Genomic DNA, 18,040 nt, shown 5'->3' with positions numbered 1-18,040 from the left:
AGTGGTCACCACCATTAATGGGTGTCCTTATTGGCGATCGGGGGTTGTCGCGACCCCAACATATATCCAAAAGTCATCTTTCATTTATTATTATTTTTTTTTAATCTTTTGCATTAATGATTTGGACCATTCGTTTTAACATTGCACTCGGTTATTTCTTATAATTAAGATGATGACAATCTTGAATTTGTGGGTGAGAAAGCGTAAGAATGAGTTTATCTCATATTAAAATTTAAAATTATTACATTCAACATTGTATATGATGTCAAATTATCAATATTAACACGTCATTTAAATAATATAATATTATATACACTATTAAATATACAATTTTTAAATGAGCGGTACCCATCTCATTCAAAAGAGTCATTATTACTTACTAGCTAGCATTAAGGGCCACATGTATACATTGTCTACGTGTCAAAATTTGATTCATGGCAAGCTGATTTTCTTTTTTCTTTAAAAAAGTATACATCCTCTCCTAAAACTATTACCACATTGACAACATCTCTCTTAAACTATCAATTGTGATAATATCCTCCATAAATTACCAACAAAATTTTTACTTTTTCTTTTTCTTACTTTTTATTTTTATTTTTTTGTCTAATTTATAAAGATGTTTTTGTCATTTTTGTTGGTCTAGCTTATAGGAGATTGACATTTATTGCTAATTTAAAAAGATATTGACACAATTAATAGTTTGGAGAAAATAAAAAAGTAGTTTGAAGAATTACGTGTACTTTTCCTCCTTTGTTTTTTTTTTTTTTTTCCTCCAATTATCCTCAAACTAGTAGTACACATTACTACTACAATGTACTACCACTTCTGTTCTAATTAATAGCCGAAACAGTCTCATTATAATGAGCAGATGAATTCATGGTGTCACCTACCAAACCCTAACTAGCCAAGGCTTCCTTTGAGAGAGAGAGGGAGAGAGATATCAGCAATGGATGGTATGCATGGCATGGGTGGTATGTCACCATCACCATCATCCACGAATGGCACATCCGGGATGATTCGCCACAAGATGATGATGCACATGACCTTCTTCTGGGGCACGAACGCCGAGGTACTCTTCTCCCACTGGCCCGGCAAGAGCACCGGCATGTACGTATTAGCCTTGTTCTTCATCTTCGCGCTCTCTTTTCTGGTTGAGTTTCTCTCTCATTGCCGCTTGGTCGGACCTGGCTCGTCCGACGTGGCCGCCGGTCTCCTCCAAACATTCTTGTTTGCCGTGAGGATCGGGCTGGCCTACATGGTTATGTTGGCTGTCATGTCTTTCAACGGTGGGGTGTTTTTGGCCGCCGTCGCCGGCCACACTTTGGGGTTTTTCATTTTTGGTAGCAGGGTTTTCAAGAAACAAGAGGCGGTGAAAGAATCTGATCTTCCTCCTCTGACTTGTTGTTGAGGGAGGGAAGTGGAGTACTTATGATTCTTGGGTTTAACTAGCTTTTAATTTTTAATTTTTTTTTTCTTAATTGTTTTCCCTTTGTTGTTTTGAAGAATATTAATAAATATTAAGAATTAATTCGATCTGTATAAATTGAATATGAAATCGAATTATGGTTATATATATATATATATATATATATATATATATATTCATTGATAACTTGTTTAATTAGGGAACTCACGGCTATTGTTACGAAGAAGTCAGAAAATAATCTGAAAGATCCGCAAGAAGGAGCTAGTCTTGCTTACGTGGGGATCTCTCTTTTCAAAATAGAAATCTCAAATTCAATAATAATTTTATAATTAATATCACAGTTAAAAAGATATAAAAGAAAGAACAATAAAAAAATACTTAGCATTTTTTTATTTAAAATTATAATTTAATTAAAATTTAATAATAATAAATTACAAATTTAATGATAATTTTAATAGTTATATTATTTTTAAAAGAATATAAAAGTAATAATAATAAAAATAAATAAAAATTTTAAATTTCTGATCATTTTCTGTGGGTTGAGATGTGTGGCTGCGAAGCAACTTGACATGATAAGCCTATCGACTGATATTTCAAAGGCTAGACTGGCTAACCAATTAAATTCCATTGAGCATTAATTTCTTTGGAGTCGTTACCTTTTCGGCTAAGTCCACTGTACATTATTGTTTTAATTTTTTTTTTCTTGTGAGTATTGTACATTAATTTCATTTGAGAGTGATTTGGATTCCGTTCAATATCTAGGTTTATCATTACAACACGGCTTCTTGGATGTCTGTTGGGGCAGTTGCAGCCACTCACTTTTGCAGGCCAGAGTGGCCACCCACCGATGGGGATTGAAATGGCTGCAACCGTCCTTATAATTGGCAGATGGGGGTGGTGCCGACCCCGACTTTAACATACATCTACTTTGAAACCAACAGTCAAATTTATTTTTATAATAGAGTTAAATACCTTTTGGTCTTCCTGTAGTTTAATTACTTTATTTTTACTCACCTGAGTTTCGATCAATTCATATCACAAATGATACTTAAGTTATTGATTAAAACGGAGTTAACATTTCTGTCCATAAAACTAACAAAAGTCTACATCAGCCCAATAAAACGCTGACAAGTTTTAAAAATTAAAGGGTGGCCACTGTAGGGTGGCTGCATCGCATCAAATAGCCATTCAAATTATTCAATATAGCCATGTGTTGTACTTGGCCAAACTATTCAATGTATTATTTATTGCCTTTTTCAGTTGGCCTGTCTTATTTAGTTCCTCTCCATAAACAAAGATGTTTCTTTCTTTTAATTAAAGCTTTCCAACCACTCCAACTAATTTATTTATAATTTATCTGGGACATTTAGGTTGCTTTGGTAGCCCTCAAAATCCTTGGTTTTTTTTTTTTTTTTGGGTAATGGGCAGTCACTGTTCAGCATGGGTTCATGAGACTGCATTGACGAGATCTTGTATATATAGCCAATTCCCTCAATAAAAAGCCACTAAATTCAAAAAAATATAATAAATAAATAAATAAAGAAAATTAAAGAATTCTTGACTTTTTTTTCTTTTTTTTTTCGTATATACCACTTGAGAATCAATGTAGTTTGTTCTTCCATAGACCGAACCAAGAGGTTGAGGGCTATTTTCTCTTGCAGAGACTGAATCATAGAGTCATAGATTTTTAAGAGTGTTAGAATATATTTCCTATATTGAAATTATGCTTCATATATTTGTGATTGGATAGGGAAGAAATATAAATGATATGGTAGGATGCTTACTTTTTATAGGATCAATTGTAATTATATTTGATATGTTAGAATATATTTCCTATATTAAAATTATGATATTATAAATATGAGTATTTTGTATTTTTTTTTTTAAAAAAAAATGTACTACAACCTTGAAGAATTTAACTTATAGATATAAATTATAGACCGAATCACGGAATTTGTGTCTCTCTTACTCCTCTCTTAATTTCATTTTATTATGATTTTCTTTGTAAGGAATGATGGGGCCATGTCCCATGGGCTCTTCCCTGATTCTGTATCCGGTTTGCTCTAGGAATGGTTGTGAAATTAGGTCAAAATTAATGTAATTTCACTCTTGAACCAATCAATCAGAGCAAATGTCTTTTCCCCCAAAAAAGAAAAACATGTTTTCAAACCATCTTGTCAAATTAGAAATATGGTTTGTTTCATCAAACCCATGTTCTGATCATGATCAACCTTCCATTCTCACATGTTTAATTAGGACTCCTGTGCTTTCACATTACAACTTCAAACAATGATTGATTAACAAAAAAGTATGTCAAGTTCAATTCTTCAAATATTCGTTTGACTAATTAAGGCCTATAATCCTCTACTATCTTACTGTTTAAATCTCCTTTCAGCAAAGTAAGAAGAAAAAAAAAAAAGATCTTGCTTCTTTTCCTATTGAGAGCCGACCGACCCGATCCATTATAAATTCTGGTAACAAACATGTTTTGCCAAAGTCTAAAGAAAAATGTTTACAAATCTTAGAAATGCTAGGTTTTCAAAATATTTTCCTACAATTTAATTCTAAAATGATGTGTCATCATCATATCCCTCTATTTACTAAAACAATAGATCATATGAGATCGTGACATATCATTTAAAAAACAAATTTTTGAATAAAAAAAAAAACATTTTCCTCAAATATTTGCCTTGATAATAAGGTCAAACATGTACAATATTTAATGAAAATTGAATGTGAATTATAAAGACGAGGTTCTAAAGAAAATAATTGATTTAATCATTTAATTAATATTTTAACACTCCTCCTCCCGTCCTCACTCGGACGGAAACAAGATTCGAACTATTGACTTTTATTCTGATATCATGTTAAATCATCAATTGTTCCGTAGACTGAGGTGAATAAGAAATGAGTAATATTCTAACATTTTACATGTCTCTTTTGAATGAGTAGTGCCAAAAAGAGAGCCAAAGTGTATCTAAATAAAAATAAATGAATCCTACAAACTGCTAATTAAGTTGAATATAAAACAGAAGTAGAAATTGGGTGGATAAAATCCAAGTCTTTGGAAGAAAAGTAAGTGTAAATTAATTAGCAGGCAAGGCATATCATAAAATATCCAGAGTGTGATTTGTATGTTAGCTAGGAAGAATCTTTGCTTTGGTAGCATTTCCAGCACATGGGACAAGCACCTGGAGACCCATTTTTAGTGCCATTTCCAAATCTTTGTCAGCTTTTACATGGAAAAATCACCTCTTTGGTCTTTGGTCCCCAGCCAAGACAAGGTAATTTGTCCCCTCCTGGTGACACTGCACACGGGGCAAACTACAGTTTCTATCAACGACTAGCATAATCTTTTCTCTTTTTTTCCTTTCCATCTACTGAACCAAGAAAAAGAAGGAAAAAGAAATGTGAGATATTGTTAAATTATACCCTTTTTTCCCGTCACAAGACAAAAGATTTTTCCCGTCAAAAGACAAAAGATGTATAAGTTCAACTATTAAGGCATCTACAGCAGATACTTTAAATGGAATTTAGCTACTATGATCCATTTTACTCAAACACATGTTTCGAAGTAAATTTTTTGCTACACATAAGAAAGTTCACTGTAGCACACTGGATGCCTTTTTTTTTTTTTTTTTTTTCAACAATAAAAAATAACATTTAAAGAAAATAGAGAATAAAAAATAGGGAAAAATATAGAAAAGCCTCTCAAACTACCAAATGTTTGCAATATAGCCCCCTAATGTTCAAAATGTACTAAAGTAGCCCACCAAATTATCAAAATGTATCAAAAAGGTCACTTATATTTTTATTCCTATAATACCCCTATTCTTTTGACAAATAAAATAATAAAATAATTGAAAAAAAAAAACAACAACAATTGGCGAATAAATACAAAAAAAAAAAATTGGAATAAATAAAAAATTAGTCATTGTAGTTGGCCTAAATTATAAATTGCTTCATGTCGTATTAAAGTCAAATCAATGAGCGAATAAAAACAATTTTTTAACATAATTTGACTCCAAGGACTAAAATGTTTTTTTGGAATATCTCAAGAACCGTACTTTTGATTTTACTTTAATACGACATGAATAGTTCCTGTAGTTGGCCTAAATTAGTTACTGTAGTTGGCCTAAATTATTTATTTTAAAAAAAATATATATATATTTTTTGTATTTGTTCGCCCAATATTGTTTTTTTTTTTTTTGTATTTTTAAAAAATTGTTTAGTTTTTTTTACAATTATTTTATTATTTTATTTGTTAAAAGAATAGGGGTATTTTAGGAATATAAAAAAATAAGTGGCCTTTTTGATACATTTTGGTAGTTTGAAGGGGCTACTTTAATACCTTTTGAACATTGAGGGCTATATTGCAAACGACTGGTTGTTTAGAGGGTTTTTTTTTTATATTTTTCCCTAAAAAATAATATAACAAATTGCCATGAAGCTATAAAATTGGAGTGGAGAAATGAAGAGCAATATGGAAATAACTTGAGTGAGGCACATAATAAACACAAAAGATGTCAATAGAGGTTTAATCAAATAGAGCAAGGCCATAATGGGAAGGCCATATGTGCATGCTTATAAAGTGTCTAAAGTGTTGTATCAAATGCGTCCTCTTGAAGCCCTGGCCTAGACGGATATGCAGCTTGCTTCTATCAAAAATATTGGGCAACAGTTCGTGATGGGGTATGTGATGCTGTTTCCAAGAGTTATAAACTCAGGCTACCTTGATTGAGCCATCAAGTTCACATTTTTTTGTTCTAATTCTTAAAGTAAAGAATCCTACTAAAAAGTATCCGATTTTGGACCAATTAGTTTATGTAATATACTCAATAAAATTATGTCTAAATGTGTTTTTTTTTTTTTTTTTGGACATGTCCACACAAGGGCTGCGGGGAGAGGAGAATTTGAACTAATAACTTCCGCTTCATAAGGCATGATTCTCAGCCAATTGAACTACCTCTTAGAGACAATTATGCAAAAAGTGTTGGCAAATAAACTAAAGCTAGTATTTACCCTACATCATCTTTCATAACCAAAATTATTTGTTTCTGACAATATTGTAGCACCTTATGAAAACTTTTTATAAGCTTTAATTAATATTTAATATATTATTATTTTTAATTAATATGGTGGCAGTTATTAAAAAATTATTATTTAAAATGTTTTTTTTTAAATTAAAAAAAAAAACAAAAAGACAAAAAACAAAACAAAACTTCCACGTAAAACTCAGATTTCCACATCAAAGGTCCTTTACTCCCACGGCGCTCAGCATTCCCAGACCAGTAGTACACGGAGAGGAGACCACGAGCAGAATAGTGAAAAGAAAGGGACGATTCTAGAGAGAAATGTCCCTTCAAAAACCCACCACTTTTCATCAAAAAGTTTGTGCAATGAGAGCCAAAAGTTCTATAAAATTTGCCATTTCCATTAGGGTTTCTGCATAAGAATTTTCATCAATTTTTGTCCAAATTGCTAGTAATTTGGGTATAGCTTGAAATCTCATTTCCCATCTGTGTGAAACTTTGGAAAAATAAAAAGAATGGTAATTGAAGAACAGAGGAAGAGTAGAACAAGCAGTCTCACAATGGTGAAGCTGAATTATTAATAATACAAGGATATCAAAAAACATCCTGGCCTTTGCTAAGTGTTACTTGGCTTTTGACAGCCAGCAAGAATTAACAAACAAAAGGATCAGGAAGCTGTACATCCTCTCTATCTCTCTCTCTCTCTCTTTTTCTCTCTCAGACAACATTTTTATTTCATATTTCCTGTTCTAAATACTCCTATCAAACAACATCTGTATGTCTGTCCTATTCTCTAAATATAGGGGGATTCTCTGTACTTGACCCAACATAGAGTCTTTTCATTTGTCCTCTTTATTCATCTGTTCTTTCAACCTTGTCTGTTTTTTTCTTTCTTAGACCAAAAGCTTCCAAAACACCATCATCAGCAACAGCTTGGAACCCTAGAACAAGGCCATGTGCGATAACAAACACCCACTCAATACGTCCATTCTTGAGGCAGCCCCATCTCATGACAGTTCATGGCTGGCACCGCCCGGGACTGCCGCTTTTGCTTTGAATTCAACCCCCCATTACTACTCCTCCCCATCATCAACCCATCTGCAGTAAAAAAAAAAAAATCACAATTTAAAGCTAGAAAACGAAAGCCGCCAGAGAGATTATTATGATTCATGAATATTGGGGAATTGGGTACCGTGTGGGAGAGGGGAAGCAGCAGCGGGATTATTGCTGGATCGAGACCGGGCGCCCATTTGGTCAAAGTGAAGCTTTAGCGCCTGCGCAACTCTTGCTGGTATAAAAACAGTGGAGCATCCTGACCAAACCAAACCAAACATCATCAGCCAAGTGGGATTCCTTCACATATGACAACAAATTCCTCCTCAGATTCTCATAGCAGCATCTGCAGGAGCTGTCTTTTTCGCCCCCATTTTTCTTTCAATATTTCTAGTATTGATTAATATTTTAGTAGCTTGCCGGCCCCTCTCACCACCTACATCTTTCAAACTTGTGGGCGGAGATGGACCACAGAGGATGTTCCAGCTATTAGTCTTACGAATAAAAAATTTGGTCTCAATCAAACTTTTATATTAGAAGATTTACAGGAATCTTGTTCAATCTAGATTAGACCCAGAAGCAAACAATACAATATCCAAAATCTAAACGGAATTATTGAAGTGGGATAGTTAATATTCCAACTCGAGAGGCAACTACTCCCAACAAACAAGGAACCAAAAAGTCTAAAGATAGCTAAATGACAAACATGTATATTTGTTAAAAACAATTTGAATTTTGGGTGTTTTGTTTTGATATCTGAGAACAAATACATAAAATATAACAAACGAAGCTCAAATTACCTGGTTTCTTGCGTGGTTCGGAGGAGTACCAGACTCCGCGGGGCAAGAAAACACCCGTTCCACCAGTCCCACATGATCCATTTCCGGAATCGCCTCCACCCAGGGAAAACGCCCGCATACCCGACCCGACTTGCTGGTGACACTGTGCCGGTGCCGGTGCCGGTGCCTGAGTCTGAGTCTGAGTCCATGGGTCTGTCGGAGCCTTTCTTCCATTACCCAACCCGCTACAAAGTCTACCGTTCTTCTGAAACTGCTGAGAAACATTAGCTTGTTTTTCCCAATCTGAAGAGGCTTGTTGCTTCATAGCACGCTCTTGTTTCAGCCTAATTAACTGTAAAACAATAACAAGCAAATTAAGAAAGATTAATACCCAGGAAATAATAAGTAAATAAATGAACAAAACAAAACAAAAAAAAAGAAAAAAAAAAAAGAGAAATTTATTATTACTTCAATAGCGCGAAGTTGATGGCCAGTGAGAGGCGGGTTTGAGTACAACCCGCTATTCTGGAATTTGGGGTTTTCGCAATCGTTTAGGTTCATCTTCTCCAACCCAACAACGGCGTCGTATCTGCTATCCCAAAAGGGGTCTTCTGCAAACTCCGGCGTAGGTGGCGGCGATGGTTCAGAACCATCTCGGCTTCCATTGCTCGAGCCCAGCGGTGACCACAGCGTTGATTGTGGCGAACCAGCCGAACCCCATGTCTGAAACACCATAACAACCACCAATCAGTAAAAGAAAGAACAAAAGAAAAATCATAAAATTTGTTTACCGGAAATAAAAATACCTTTTTTTCCATTTTGTCATCATCTTGAAGCATGTAGTGCGCCATCTGGCGGGTTAACTCGGCAATGTAATCGTCTTCCTTGTCACTCTCCGACTCGGCCGAACCGGAACCGAGTTCGGACCCAACAGGGGAACTGAGAGCCGATTGAGGAGCTTCCCAGGGATTATAATAGCTCGACTCCTTGAGAACCTTGGAGGGCTTGAGATTCTTCGGAAGAATATCATCCTCTTCCTCGTCATAGAGAAAGTCAGAAGGAAGCAGTAACTCAGTGCTGTGTAGGTCAACCGCCATCATAAATGAGCCTAGAGCTTTACCGACACTGATCAGAGAAAGTCTGGTGGGGTTTTGAATCTTCGATGAATATCTTTACTTTTCGGGTTGTTGCTGGTTGGGATCAATATATATAGGAGTAATTACCAGAAAATAAAAAATACTACTTTCAGAGAGAGACAGAAAGAGAGGGGGGAGGGGGAGAAGGGGAGCTGAGAGTGACTGACACAGACCAAAGAACACTTGCTCTTCTAGGCATTATTTATTAAGGTTGTATTTCGTTAGCGGTTTTAAAAGTTGTGGTTTAAAAGAAATAGTTATTTCAAAAATAGCAATTTTTTAAAACCTAATTAATGAAATTGTTGTGTTTTTTAAAAACAGATATAAGTAAAATTGCGTCTCGGCCTTTAAAATTGTGAGTTGGTTTTAAAAACGTGGCGCCTTATTTATCATTTGAAAATGTGAATTTTTTTTCATTAATTAAGCTTATTTTCCGATTTAAAAATGTGAATTTTTTTCACGTTTAAAAGCGGCCTATATTTATTTATAGATTAAATTGGATGAACTATCTCTAATTTAGTTTGGAAAAAAAAAAAAACCAAGCCTTAAGGCCTTGTTTAAAACCAAATTTGTTTTTTATTTTTTATTTTTTTGTACAAATTTAGAATTCGTTTATATAACATGAAAAAGATAAAATGTTATCTTGTGTTTTTTTTTTTTTTTTTCTCTATAAAATCCACAATAAAAACAAACCCATCTGTAATTGCACAAATTTTTTAAATAAAATTTAAATTTGGATTGAGTTCACTTTCAAACAAAGATTTATAACCTAGCAACGCAAGGCAACTTACAAAATAATAATAATAATAATAATAATAAAATTAAAAATTAAAAATTAAAAAATAAAATAAAATTAAAAATCCTAGCAAGGCAAAGGCATGAGATGAGAGTCCTATACTCCTATAAGGTGGAGGGTGGCTTGGGTCCCACTCTCACTTAGTAGTGGACCGTGCATTTAGCCAGCTGTGCAACCCACCTGCCATTTGTTAGATTTTCTTCATTTTTTTTTAGTTAGAAAGTGGACTTAATTTAAGTAGTAATTCACGAGTTGTTTACTTAAAAACAGAAGTCACGAGTGCACTAAGTAGGGCCATAGACCTCCCCCCTCCATTCGACTTTTAAAGTTTTAAAATTTTGTAATTCAATTAATATTATCTCAAAATTTTTATATTGTCCATAACTTTTATTTTTTATAAAAAAAAATAAAAAATAAAAAATAAAAAATGGCCAAATAGTCAAAAGGGTGGTTACAGCTATTCTGAATTTTGTTTTTTTAAATTTTTTATAAAATAAAAAATAAAAAATTAGGAATAATATGAGAAGTTTTGGATACAATTTGTCAAATTACAAACATTTGAAACTTTAAATGGTAGATTGCCAAAATTAAAACTTGAGAGGTCGAATTACAAATCAACCTAAATTTTGGAGGAGTAAAATATAATTTTTCCAAAAAAAAAAAATTACAATAAAATAAAAAGAAAGAGCAAGGCGCAGTAAGGTTATTAAGATTTGACAATGTGGGTGGGACGTGGTAGTTATTATTTATTTATTACGTTATTAATGTTGACTAATTTGCCTCTTTTTAGTGATCCTTTTGGCATCCCAAAGGTGATATTAGCAAAAGAGCCAAAAAAATAATAAAAATTACAGTTTATGGGAGAAATATCTTTGATTATTTATTTGGGATGAGCATGGCAAGCACAAGCTCTTGGTGTAATAACTTTTATCTTTTAATTTTTCTTCTGTTTTCTTCTGTCAGTGATAATATCGAACACCTAACAGGCACGATTGAGGAAGACAAACTTAGCGACAACACTGGCAGTCTGGCACGGCTTTTTGTACGTCTTGTTAGCTACGTACCTGTGTTTGTCCAATTTTCACTAGTTAGTAATTATAGTTAATAAAGTATGCAACAACCCAAACAAAATAATTAACTACATCTATGCTTACAGTTAGGGAAGTGCTTAACCCGAACTTTTGAATTCTGACCCGCCCCGAAATTATTAGGTCATATAAATAATTATTTATTTTTCTCTCAACCAAAAAAACCCTAATCGTTTGATTCACTAATTACGCCATTCAATCTTTTTCTCGTCTCTTCTATGGATCCTTCTTCTTCCTTCTATGCCGCCGTGATCTCTACCTTCCCCTACCACTGAGCAAGCACTCCAGCAAGCCTTGCCTTCGAGTTTTCGTAATTTAATAAGTTTCTTTCAACCCGAAATTCCGAATTGCGACGGAAATATGTTAGCATGCTCCAGTGTTGGAATTCATATTCAAATTCCGACAATCCACGTGCCAAAATCCGAAATGGCCAAAATTTCTTTAGTAAACGGGCTAAGAAGCCTGCCGATATGTAATATGGTTCTGCGAGAACAAAGGTCGTGAGTTTATATCGTGTCTCTGTAATTTATCTTTCATTTTAATTAAACATTTCACGTATTGAACTTGACTTATTGAGCTTGAACCTTCACATAAAGGATAATATTAAATTATTAATCAACATTTTTATATCGACTTAAGTTATTGAAATAATATAGTACCAACTTTATAAATATCACAAAATCAAATGATTTTGCAATGGGTAAGGAAGTGAGTGTGAACCGACACAGTGACCAAAACTGTGGTGCAACAGAAGAGTGTGCTTATCAGTATGGGATGTTGAAGAGGGCTGAGTAAACTGTTGATGTTTGACTGAAAACCCGACAAATTAAATAAATAAAATATATGAAATAAGGGTGACCTTTCGTTGGCTGCCTCTTCCATTTTGAAACAATCTAAACACATTTTAAATTTAAATTCGTCTATACAACCATGGAAACTGGTAAAATAAATCTTACTTGCATGGATAATAAAATTATTTTGTAGATATTTACGGGGACGCTGTTTTGTTGAGATTTTACCCTGTACACATGATTTGACCGTATGAAAAATTTTAGGCGTTCTTTTAGCGTTTTTTTAGTGTTTTTTCAACTGTGATGTGACTTTTAAAATCACCAATAGATTAAAAATCAATAATAATAATATCAAATTCAACGATAATTTTAAAAGCCACATCACAGTTGCGAGGACACCAGTATATATATATATATATATATATATATATAACAAGTTACTCATTGCTAATTATTGTAATTATTCTTACAATCTTTTAGGTTTGTTGTTGGGAGCCCACCTCATTTTTTATTTTAGGATCACCCACTTCTTTTTCTTTTTGGGCTAAGAAATGTGAATGATCTTCCCCTCTTACATTTTCCTTAATCAATTAGAAGAAGAAAAAAAAAAAGTCAAAAAACTTGACAAATTCTATTATGTCGTAAGTCGGGTTTTGGTTGTGTCATTTTTTATTTTAGGATCACCCACTTCTTTTTCTTTTTGGGCTAAGAAATGTGAATGATCTTCCCCTCTTACATTTTCCTTAATCAATTAGAAGAAGAAAAAAAAAAAGTCAAAAAACTTGACAAATTCTATTATGTCGTAAGTCGGGTTTTGGTTGTGTCAATGCATGAATAGAAGACTATACATGGCAGTTATAACTTAACTCATTTAATTAAACAAGTCAGACCCATCAATTTTGACCCGTTAAATTACGTACTGGGTTGATGTCGAATTTGTGGATTGTGTTAAACTTTGATGGTGCTACATTTGGCTAAACAAATTTTCTCTTAAGTTTAGGTAAGAAATCCTTTCTTTCTTTTTTTTGGTTTCTCCCTATTTTTCCTTCCTACCTACCTTTTCTAAGCAACTACACCTCACTCTCAATTTTAACTATTTACTTTTACTATTATATTTAATTTTTTTAAAAGCACATATATCCCAAAATCACAAGCATGTCTTATCCAGAATTTTATTCACTAAATTTGGTGAGCGGTATAACAAGCCGCAAACTTTTAAGCTAAATTTCTTAGTTGAATACTGCTACATTTTCATACAAATTTATGCTCGACTATCCAAAATAATCATTGGTTAGCTACATGTGAATGCTCTTTATCATTCTAAACCTAAGACACTAGCACTAGCAAACACCGCAACAACCACCGTGCAAACGCAACACCGGTGCATCTTCGTTGACGGCGAGCACATACACGTCTTATTGGGTTGAGAGAATTAAACGGAGGTAGAGAGGGGGGTGGAGGTGTGGAGGTTGACACACATTGCATGCGTCCATCGCACATCGCTGGTGGCCGGTGTGGTGATAGTGGCTTCTCTGGTAATTAATTACTATCAAATTTGATTGTTGATACATTTTTTGGTCCAACAATCTCCGATTGGTGTGAAGGGCACGTGTTCTTTGTGGCATCCTTGATCTTCAATTTCGTTGGTCTTCATGCTTCTTTAATTGCTGCAAAATAATAGCCCATTAGGAGAACTCGCCGATAGGGTGCCGACGGGTCGCACTCCGATGCCTAAGTTAGCTTCTTTCAGAGTTTGATATTCTCAAGAATGTGGATGTATTACGTACCTTAGGCTCCATAGCATGTGCCTATATATAGTGTAGGTTGCCTAATGATTAGAATGGTAACCAGACAAGAAAAATGGGATTCAAGAGTGATTAATGGGTGAATTAATAATCCTATCTCCTGACTGTTATGGTCAATGTGAAACCACCATAGCAATCAATGTGATCTCGGTCATTAATTTAGTGGTTACGAATGAGATATGCACCCCAGTCATTAATGCACTACATTTTTTGGTCCAACTGTCTCCAATTGGTGTGAACGACATGTGTTCTTCGTGGCATCCTTAATTTTCAATTTTGTTGGTATTCATGCTTTTTAATTCTTGCAAAATAATAGCCCATTAGGAGAACTCGCCGGTAGGGTGCCGGCAGGTCTCACTCCGATGCCTAAGTTAGCTTCTTTCAGAGTTTGATATTTTCAAAAATGTGGATGTATTGCGTACCTTAGATTCCATGGCATGTGCCTATATATAGTGTAGGTTGCCTAATGATTAGAATGGTAACCAGACGAGAAAAATGAGATTCAAGAGTGATTGATAGGTGAATTAATAACCCTCTCTCTTGATTGTTATGGTCAATGTGAAACCGTCATTGCAATCAATGTAATCTAAGTCATTAATTTGGTGGTTACAAATGAAATATGCGTTCTCAATCATTAATGTGCTTGACCTTTATGAATGAGATATATGTTTAGAAGTTATTCCTGAACTTTTTCTTGACTTTTGATATTCTTACCTGTATTTTAGAGGTACGACATCGGTCATGGAAGAAAATGGAGATTGGAAAAGAGATGTTGGAGCTTGTGAAGGCCGATGAGGAGGGATGAAAAAAACAATTGTTAGAGTTGCTCGTTATGCATGGAGAGCAATGGTAACAAACTCAAAAATTTCTATAAAATGGCTAAGTCTAATATAAATGTGATTTTAAGGTTCTAGTCAAATTTTAGTTAAAATCTAATTTAGTTTTTGCTTTTTAATCACATGGTTAAGTTTACTTTTTTTCTTTTAATTTTAAATTTTATTTTATTTATTTATTTTTTTTGTACCTCCCAGTGAAAATATCAAATACCTAATTGGCACAATTTTGAGGATGACAAAATATACTACTTTAGCAGTGATTATAGTAGCATCTGTCTGTTGAGAGCTACATAAGAAGAGTCTAGATGGTGGGAATTGCAAGAACTCCCTCAAATTTAACTGAGTTATAATATGACCTAACCTTAAACCTTATCAGAACATTAGTGAGACTCAAGACGGTTAATACTTAATATGATTGGAGATTCTGATTTCGAAAGATTAACTCTTATCATAGTACATGCCCAACTATACTATGAAATTTTTTTTGAAGCTACTAAACCATCACCGCTATTAATAGTTGTGATTTGACACATTCATTTGATGAAACATGGGTGGAATAGATTTGGAATAGAATTATCTCAACGAAGAGAACTTTTTTTCTACTCATAATTTTATTTTATTACATTCAATGATGTATAACCTACATGCACATTACGTCATTACCAACATATTTATTATTTTGCAACATATGATATATATAGATCGTTTTATTTTACTTGAAATTGAGAAGATTCTAATCGGATGCGAAAACCGTAAAACTAAAAACTAGGTGACTTATGGGATGTGGAAGAGGACTGACCGAATGAGTAAACTATTGATGTTTGATTGAAAACCAACCAAAAAAATTAAAGAAATAAGGGTGTCTCTCCCTCCCTTGGCTCTTCCGTTTTGAAAGAATCTAACTACATTTAAAATTTTAATTTGTTTAGATAACCATACAAATTGGTACATAAATTAAAATCTCACTTGCATGAAATATTAACAAATTATATGTAAATGCTTAAGAGGGCGCCGTTTTGTTGAGATTTGTTTTTATCTTTTACACACCATATGACGGTGAAATGTGCTAATTAAAATATTTTCTAAGTTTTGTTTGCATTTTAAGTCAAGATATGCCTTGTCAATCATACAAAACGATTTATTTATTAACTTATTTCAGAAAAGATCTTCCTACCTAGATATGTCAAATCAATTGCAAAAACGGCCGGATACATATATGCATACTTGTTTTAATCAAACTATACAATATAATTTTAAAAATGTATTGTTAAAATAGGGTTATGATAGGATATAAAAGTGTAAATTATTATTATATTTTTTATAAATATTATGTATTTTAAATTTGTAATTAATGTAAATGTCTTATTAACAAAAAAAATAAATAAAAGAAAAAGACAAAACACAACCTAAAGTCATAATATTCTCTTCTAGAGAGCCTTTTTTTATCAAGATGCAATGTAAAACCTCATTTTACATTATTCAATAGAAATTTGATATATCAGGTAAAAATACAAAATACAATAGATATGAAAACATTATATATTTAATTTCAATCAATTTCATAAATTTTTCCATTTATTCTTACCAAACGCCCACCACCGAACTTCTCACCCACCTCTGAGTCCCTGACATCGGTCTCTAAAACCAACCAAGACGGTGACCCAAATGATTTTGTATGAAGAATTATGTATATATATTTTTGTATTTTAAGCTTAGGTGTGTTTTCTATTCGAGAGTGCAACACTCAGTTTACACCATGGCCTAATTGAAATTATTCTCTTATGTTCCTTTCATTAAAAAAATAAATAAATAATCTCTTTTTCACCTTTTTTTGTTTTTTGTTTTTTTTTTTGTGTGTAGATAATTTTAATTAGAACCCTTGAACTACCACGCGTTTTGAAAAGACCTCATTCAAAAACTCTCAATTTCACCCTCTAAACTTCCAATTTGATACAATTGACCCATTCGTCAATTTTTGCTATTAAACCCTAACGGAAACCGCTAAAAAACCCAAATTACCCTTCATTTTTTTTTAAAAAATAATAATTTGAAATAAGGGTAAATTTGAAATTTTAGGGATATAAAGGTCATTTCATCACTTTTTTACATCAAAAAACTGACGGAGTGGTAGATTGCATCAAATTGAAAGTTGGGGAGGTGAAATTGAGAGGTTTTGAAATTTAAAAATTCTTTTCAAATCGCACAATAATTCAAGAGTCCCGAAGTTTCCCATTTTTTTTTCTTTCTTCGCTCTATTTTTAACTTGCTTTCTCATTATACGATTATACCTTAAAGTATCTTTTCACATGCTCTCTCTCTCTCTCTTTGTTATTTTCACTTCTATTTATTTTTCCCTCTCAACCTTTCCCTCTCTCTAATAACTCATCGCCTCTTTTTGACTCTCTTCTCCTCTTCTCAGAACTATCCACCTCTCTTTTGTTGAGGAAAAAAAAAAAAAAAAAAAAGACTTATTTTTCCTAAATTCCACTCTTCAATGCTTGTAGAGTTATTTAATCGCAAATAAACTTTAAAACAGAAAACGTCAAATTAAATATCTGTTCAAATTGACTGAAAAGTTAATTATATACGTAGATGTAAAATATCTAAACAAATACTCTTTCATAGTAAGTATGAGCTACTTTCATCATTATTAAATTCAATATTATTTGAAATAAAAAATTTCCATTACGATTTCTAAAAGTTGGATATTTCTCTATACAATTATAGTGAGATACTAGTCATATTTGAGCAATATCTTTCATTCCATTCTATTTAAAGCCGGTTTGAAATTGTGTCTGAAAAATAGAGCTTCTAAGTAAAAAAAAAAAAAAAAAAAAAAATTTGGCACAAAAAATGCTTTTTTTTTTTTACCCTTAAAAGCGTTTTCATTTTTTTTTTTTTACTAAAGGGGTACTTTTTTTTTTCAAATATACTTTTTGAGCATTAAACGCATTTTTAGACTCCTCAAACACATACCCAAACATACCTTTAAAAATTGAAATCATGAAGTTAAGATATGATTGTATGAAATATCGTAAGACTTTTGCCAATAGGCCCACGGGCCATGATCATTCGACACGAAGATGATGGGCCTTTGACCAATGAGCTGCCCCGCAGATGGCTACACTAGCTGAAGGTGCCCGCCGATTGTGTCATAACTAACGGTCACTTGACTCACTTTGCTTATTTTTAGCAACTAACCACCGGTAGTTATTACCTATCAGATCGAGATGTTTAAAAGGGAGTTAGTTTTGTTTTGATCAGTTTATTAATAAGAAATATTCAAAGATTTTTTTT

General features: G+C 33.0%; 2 protein-coding genes across 2 annotated transcripts; one reads left to right on the top strand and one right to left on the bottom strand.

The window, feature by feature from the left end:
* Nucleotides 1-830: 830 nt before the first annotated feature.
* On the top strand, nt 831-1,531 carry LOC132164304 (copper transporter 1-like). The gene has a single exon (XM_059574792.1). It carries the CDS (start codon nt 947-949, stop codon nt 1,406-1,408), a length of 462 nt encoding a protein of 153 aa, XP_059430775.1. The 5' UTR covers nt 831-946; the 3' UTR covers nt 1,409-1,531.
* A 5,469-nt stretch (nt 1,532-7,000) lies between these two features.
* On the bottom strand, nt 7,001-9,578 carry LOC132163931 (uncharacterized). Its single transcript, XM_059574311.1, has 5 exons — nt 9,098-9,578; nt 8,760-9,014; nt 8,313-8,643; nt 7,652-7,771; nt 7,001-7,557 (listed from the first exon to the last, which is right to left on the bottom strand). The coding sequence occupies exons 1-5, from the start codon at nt 9,389-9,391 to the stop codon at nt 7,436-7,438; spliced, it is 1,122 nt and encodes a 373-aa protein (XP_059430294.1). The 5' UTR covers nt 9,392-9,578; the 3' UTR covers nt 7,001-7,435.
* Nucleotides 9,579-18,040: the final 8,462 nt, after the last annotated feature.

This window comes from Corylus avellana, chromosome ca10 (genome assembly GCF_901000735.1).
Source record: "Corylus avellana chromosome ca10, CavTom2PMs-1.0".
In the NCBI taxonomy this organism is placed as follows: domain Eukaryota; kingdom Viridiplantae; phylum Streptophyta; class Magnoliopsida; order Fagales; family Betulaceae; genus Corylus; species Corylus avellana.
The sequence above is the reverse complement of the archived record's forward strand: the minus strand, read 5'-3'. Positions and strand labels throughout refer to the sequence as shown.

What these genes read in the sequence shown, in the direction of transcription:
- LOC132163931 (XM_059574311.1), bottom strand. Translation starts at nt 9,391, where the DNA reads ATGATGGCGGTTGACCTACACAGCACTGAGTTACTGCTTCCTTCTGAC. An exon ending in ATGACAAAATGGAAAAAAAG is followed by an intron (nt 9,015 to 9,097) that starts GTATTTTTATTT and finishes ATGGTGTTTCAG; the next exon opens with ACATGGGGTTCGGCTGGTTC. An exon ending in CGAACCACGCAAGAAACCAG is followed by an intron (nt 7,772 to 8,312) that starts GTAATTTGAGCT and finishes TGGTTTGGTCAG; the next exon opens with GATGCTCCACTGTTTTTATA.
- LOC132164304 (XM_059574792.1), top strand. Translation starts at nt 947, where the DNA reads ATGGATGGTATGCATGGCATGGGTGGTATGTCACCATCACCATCATCC.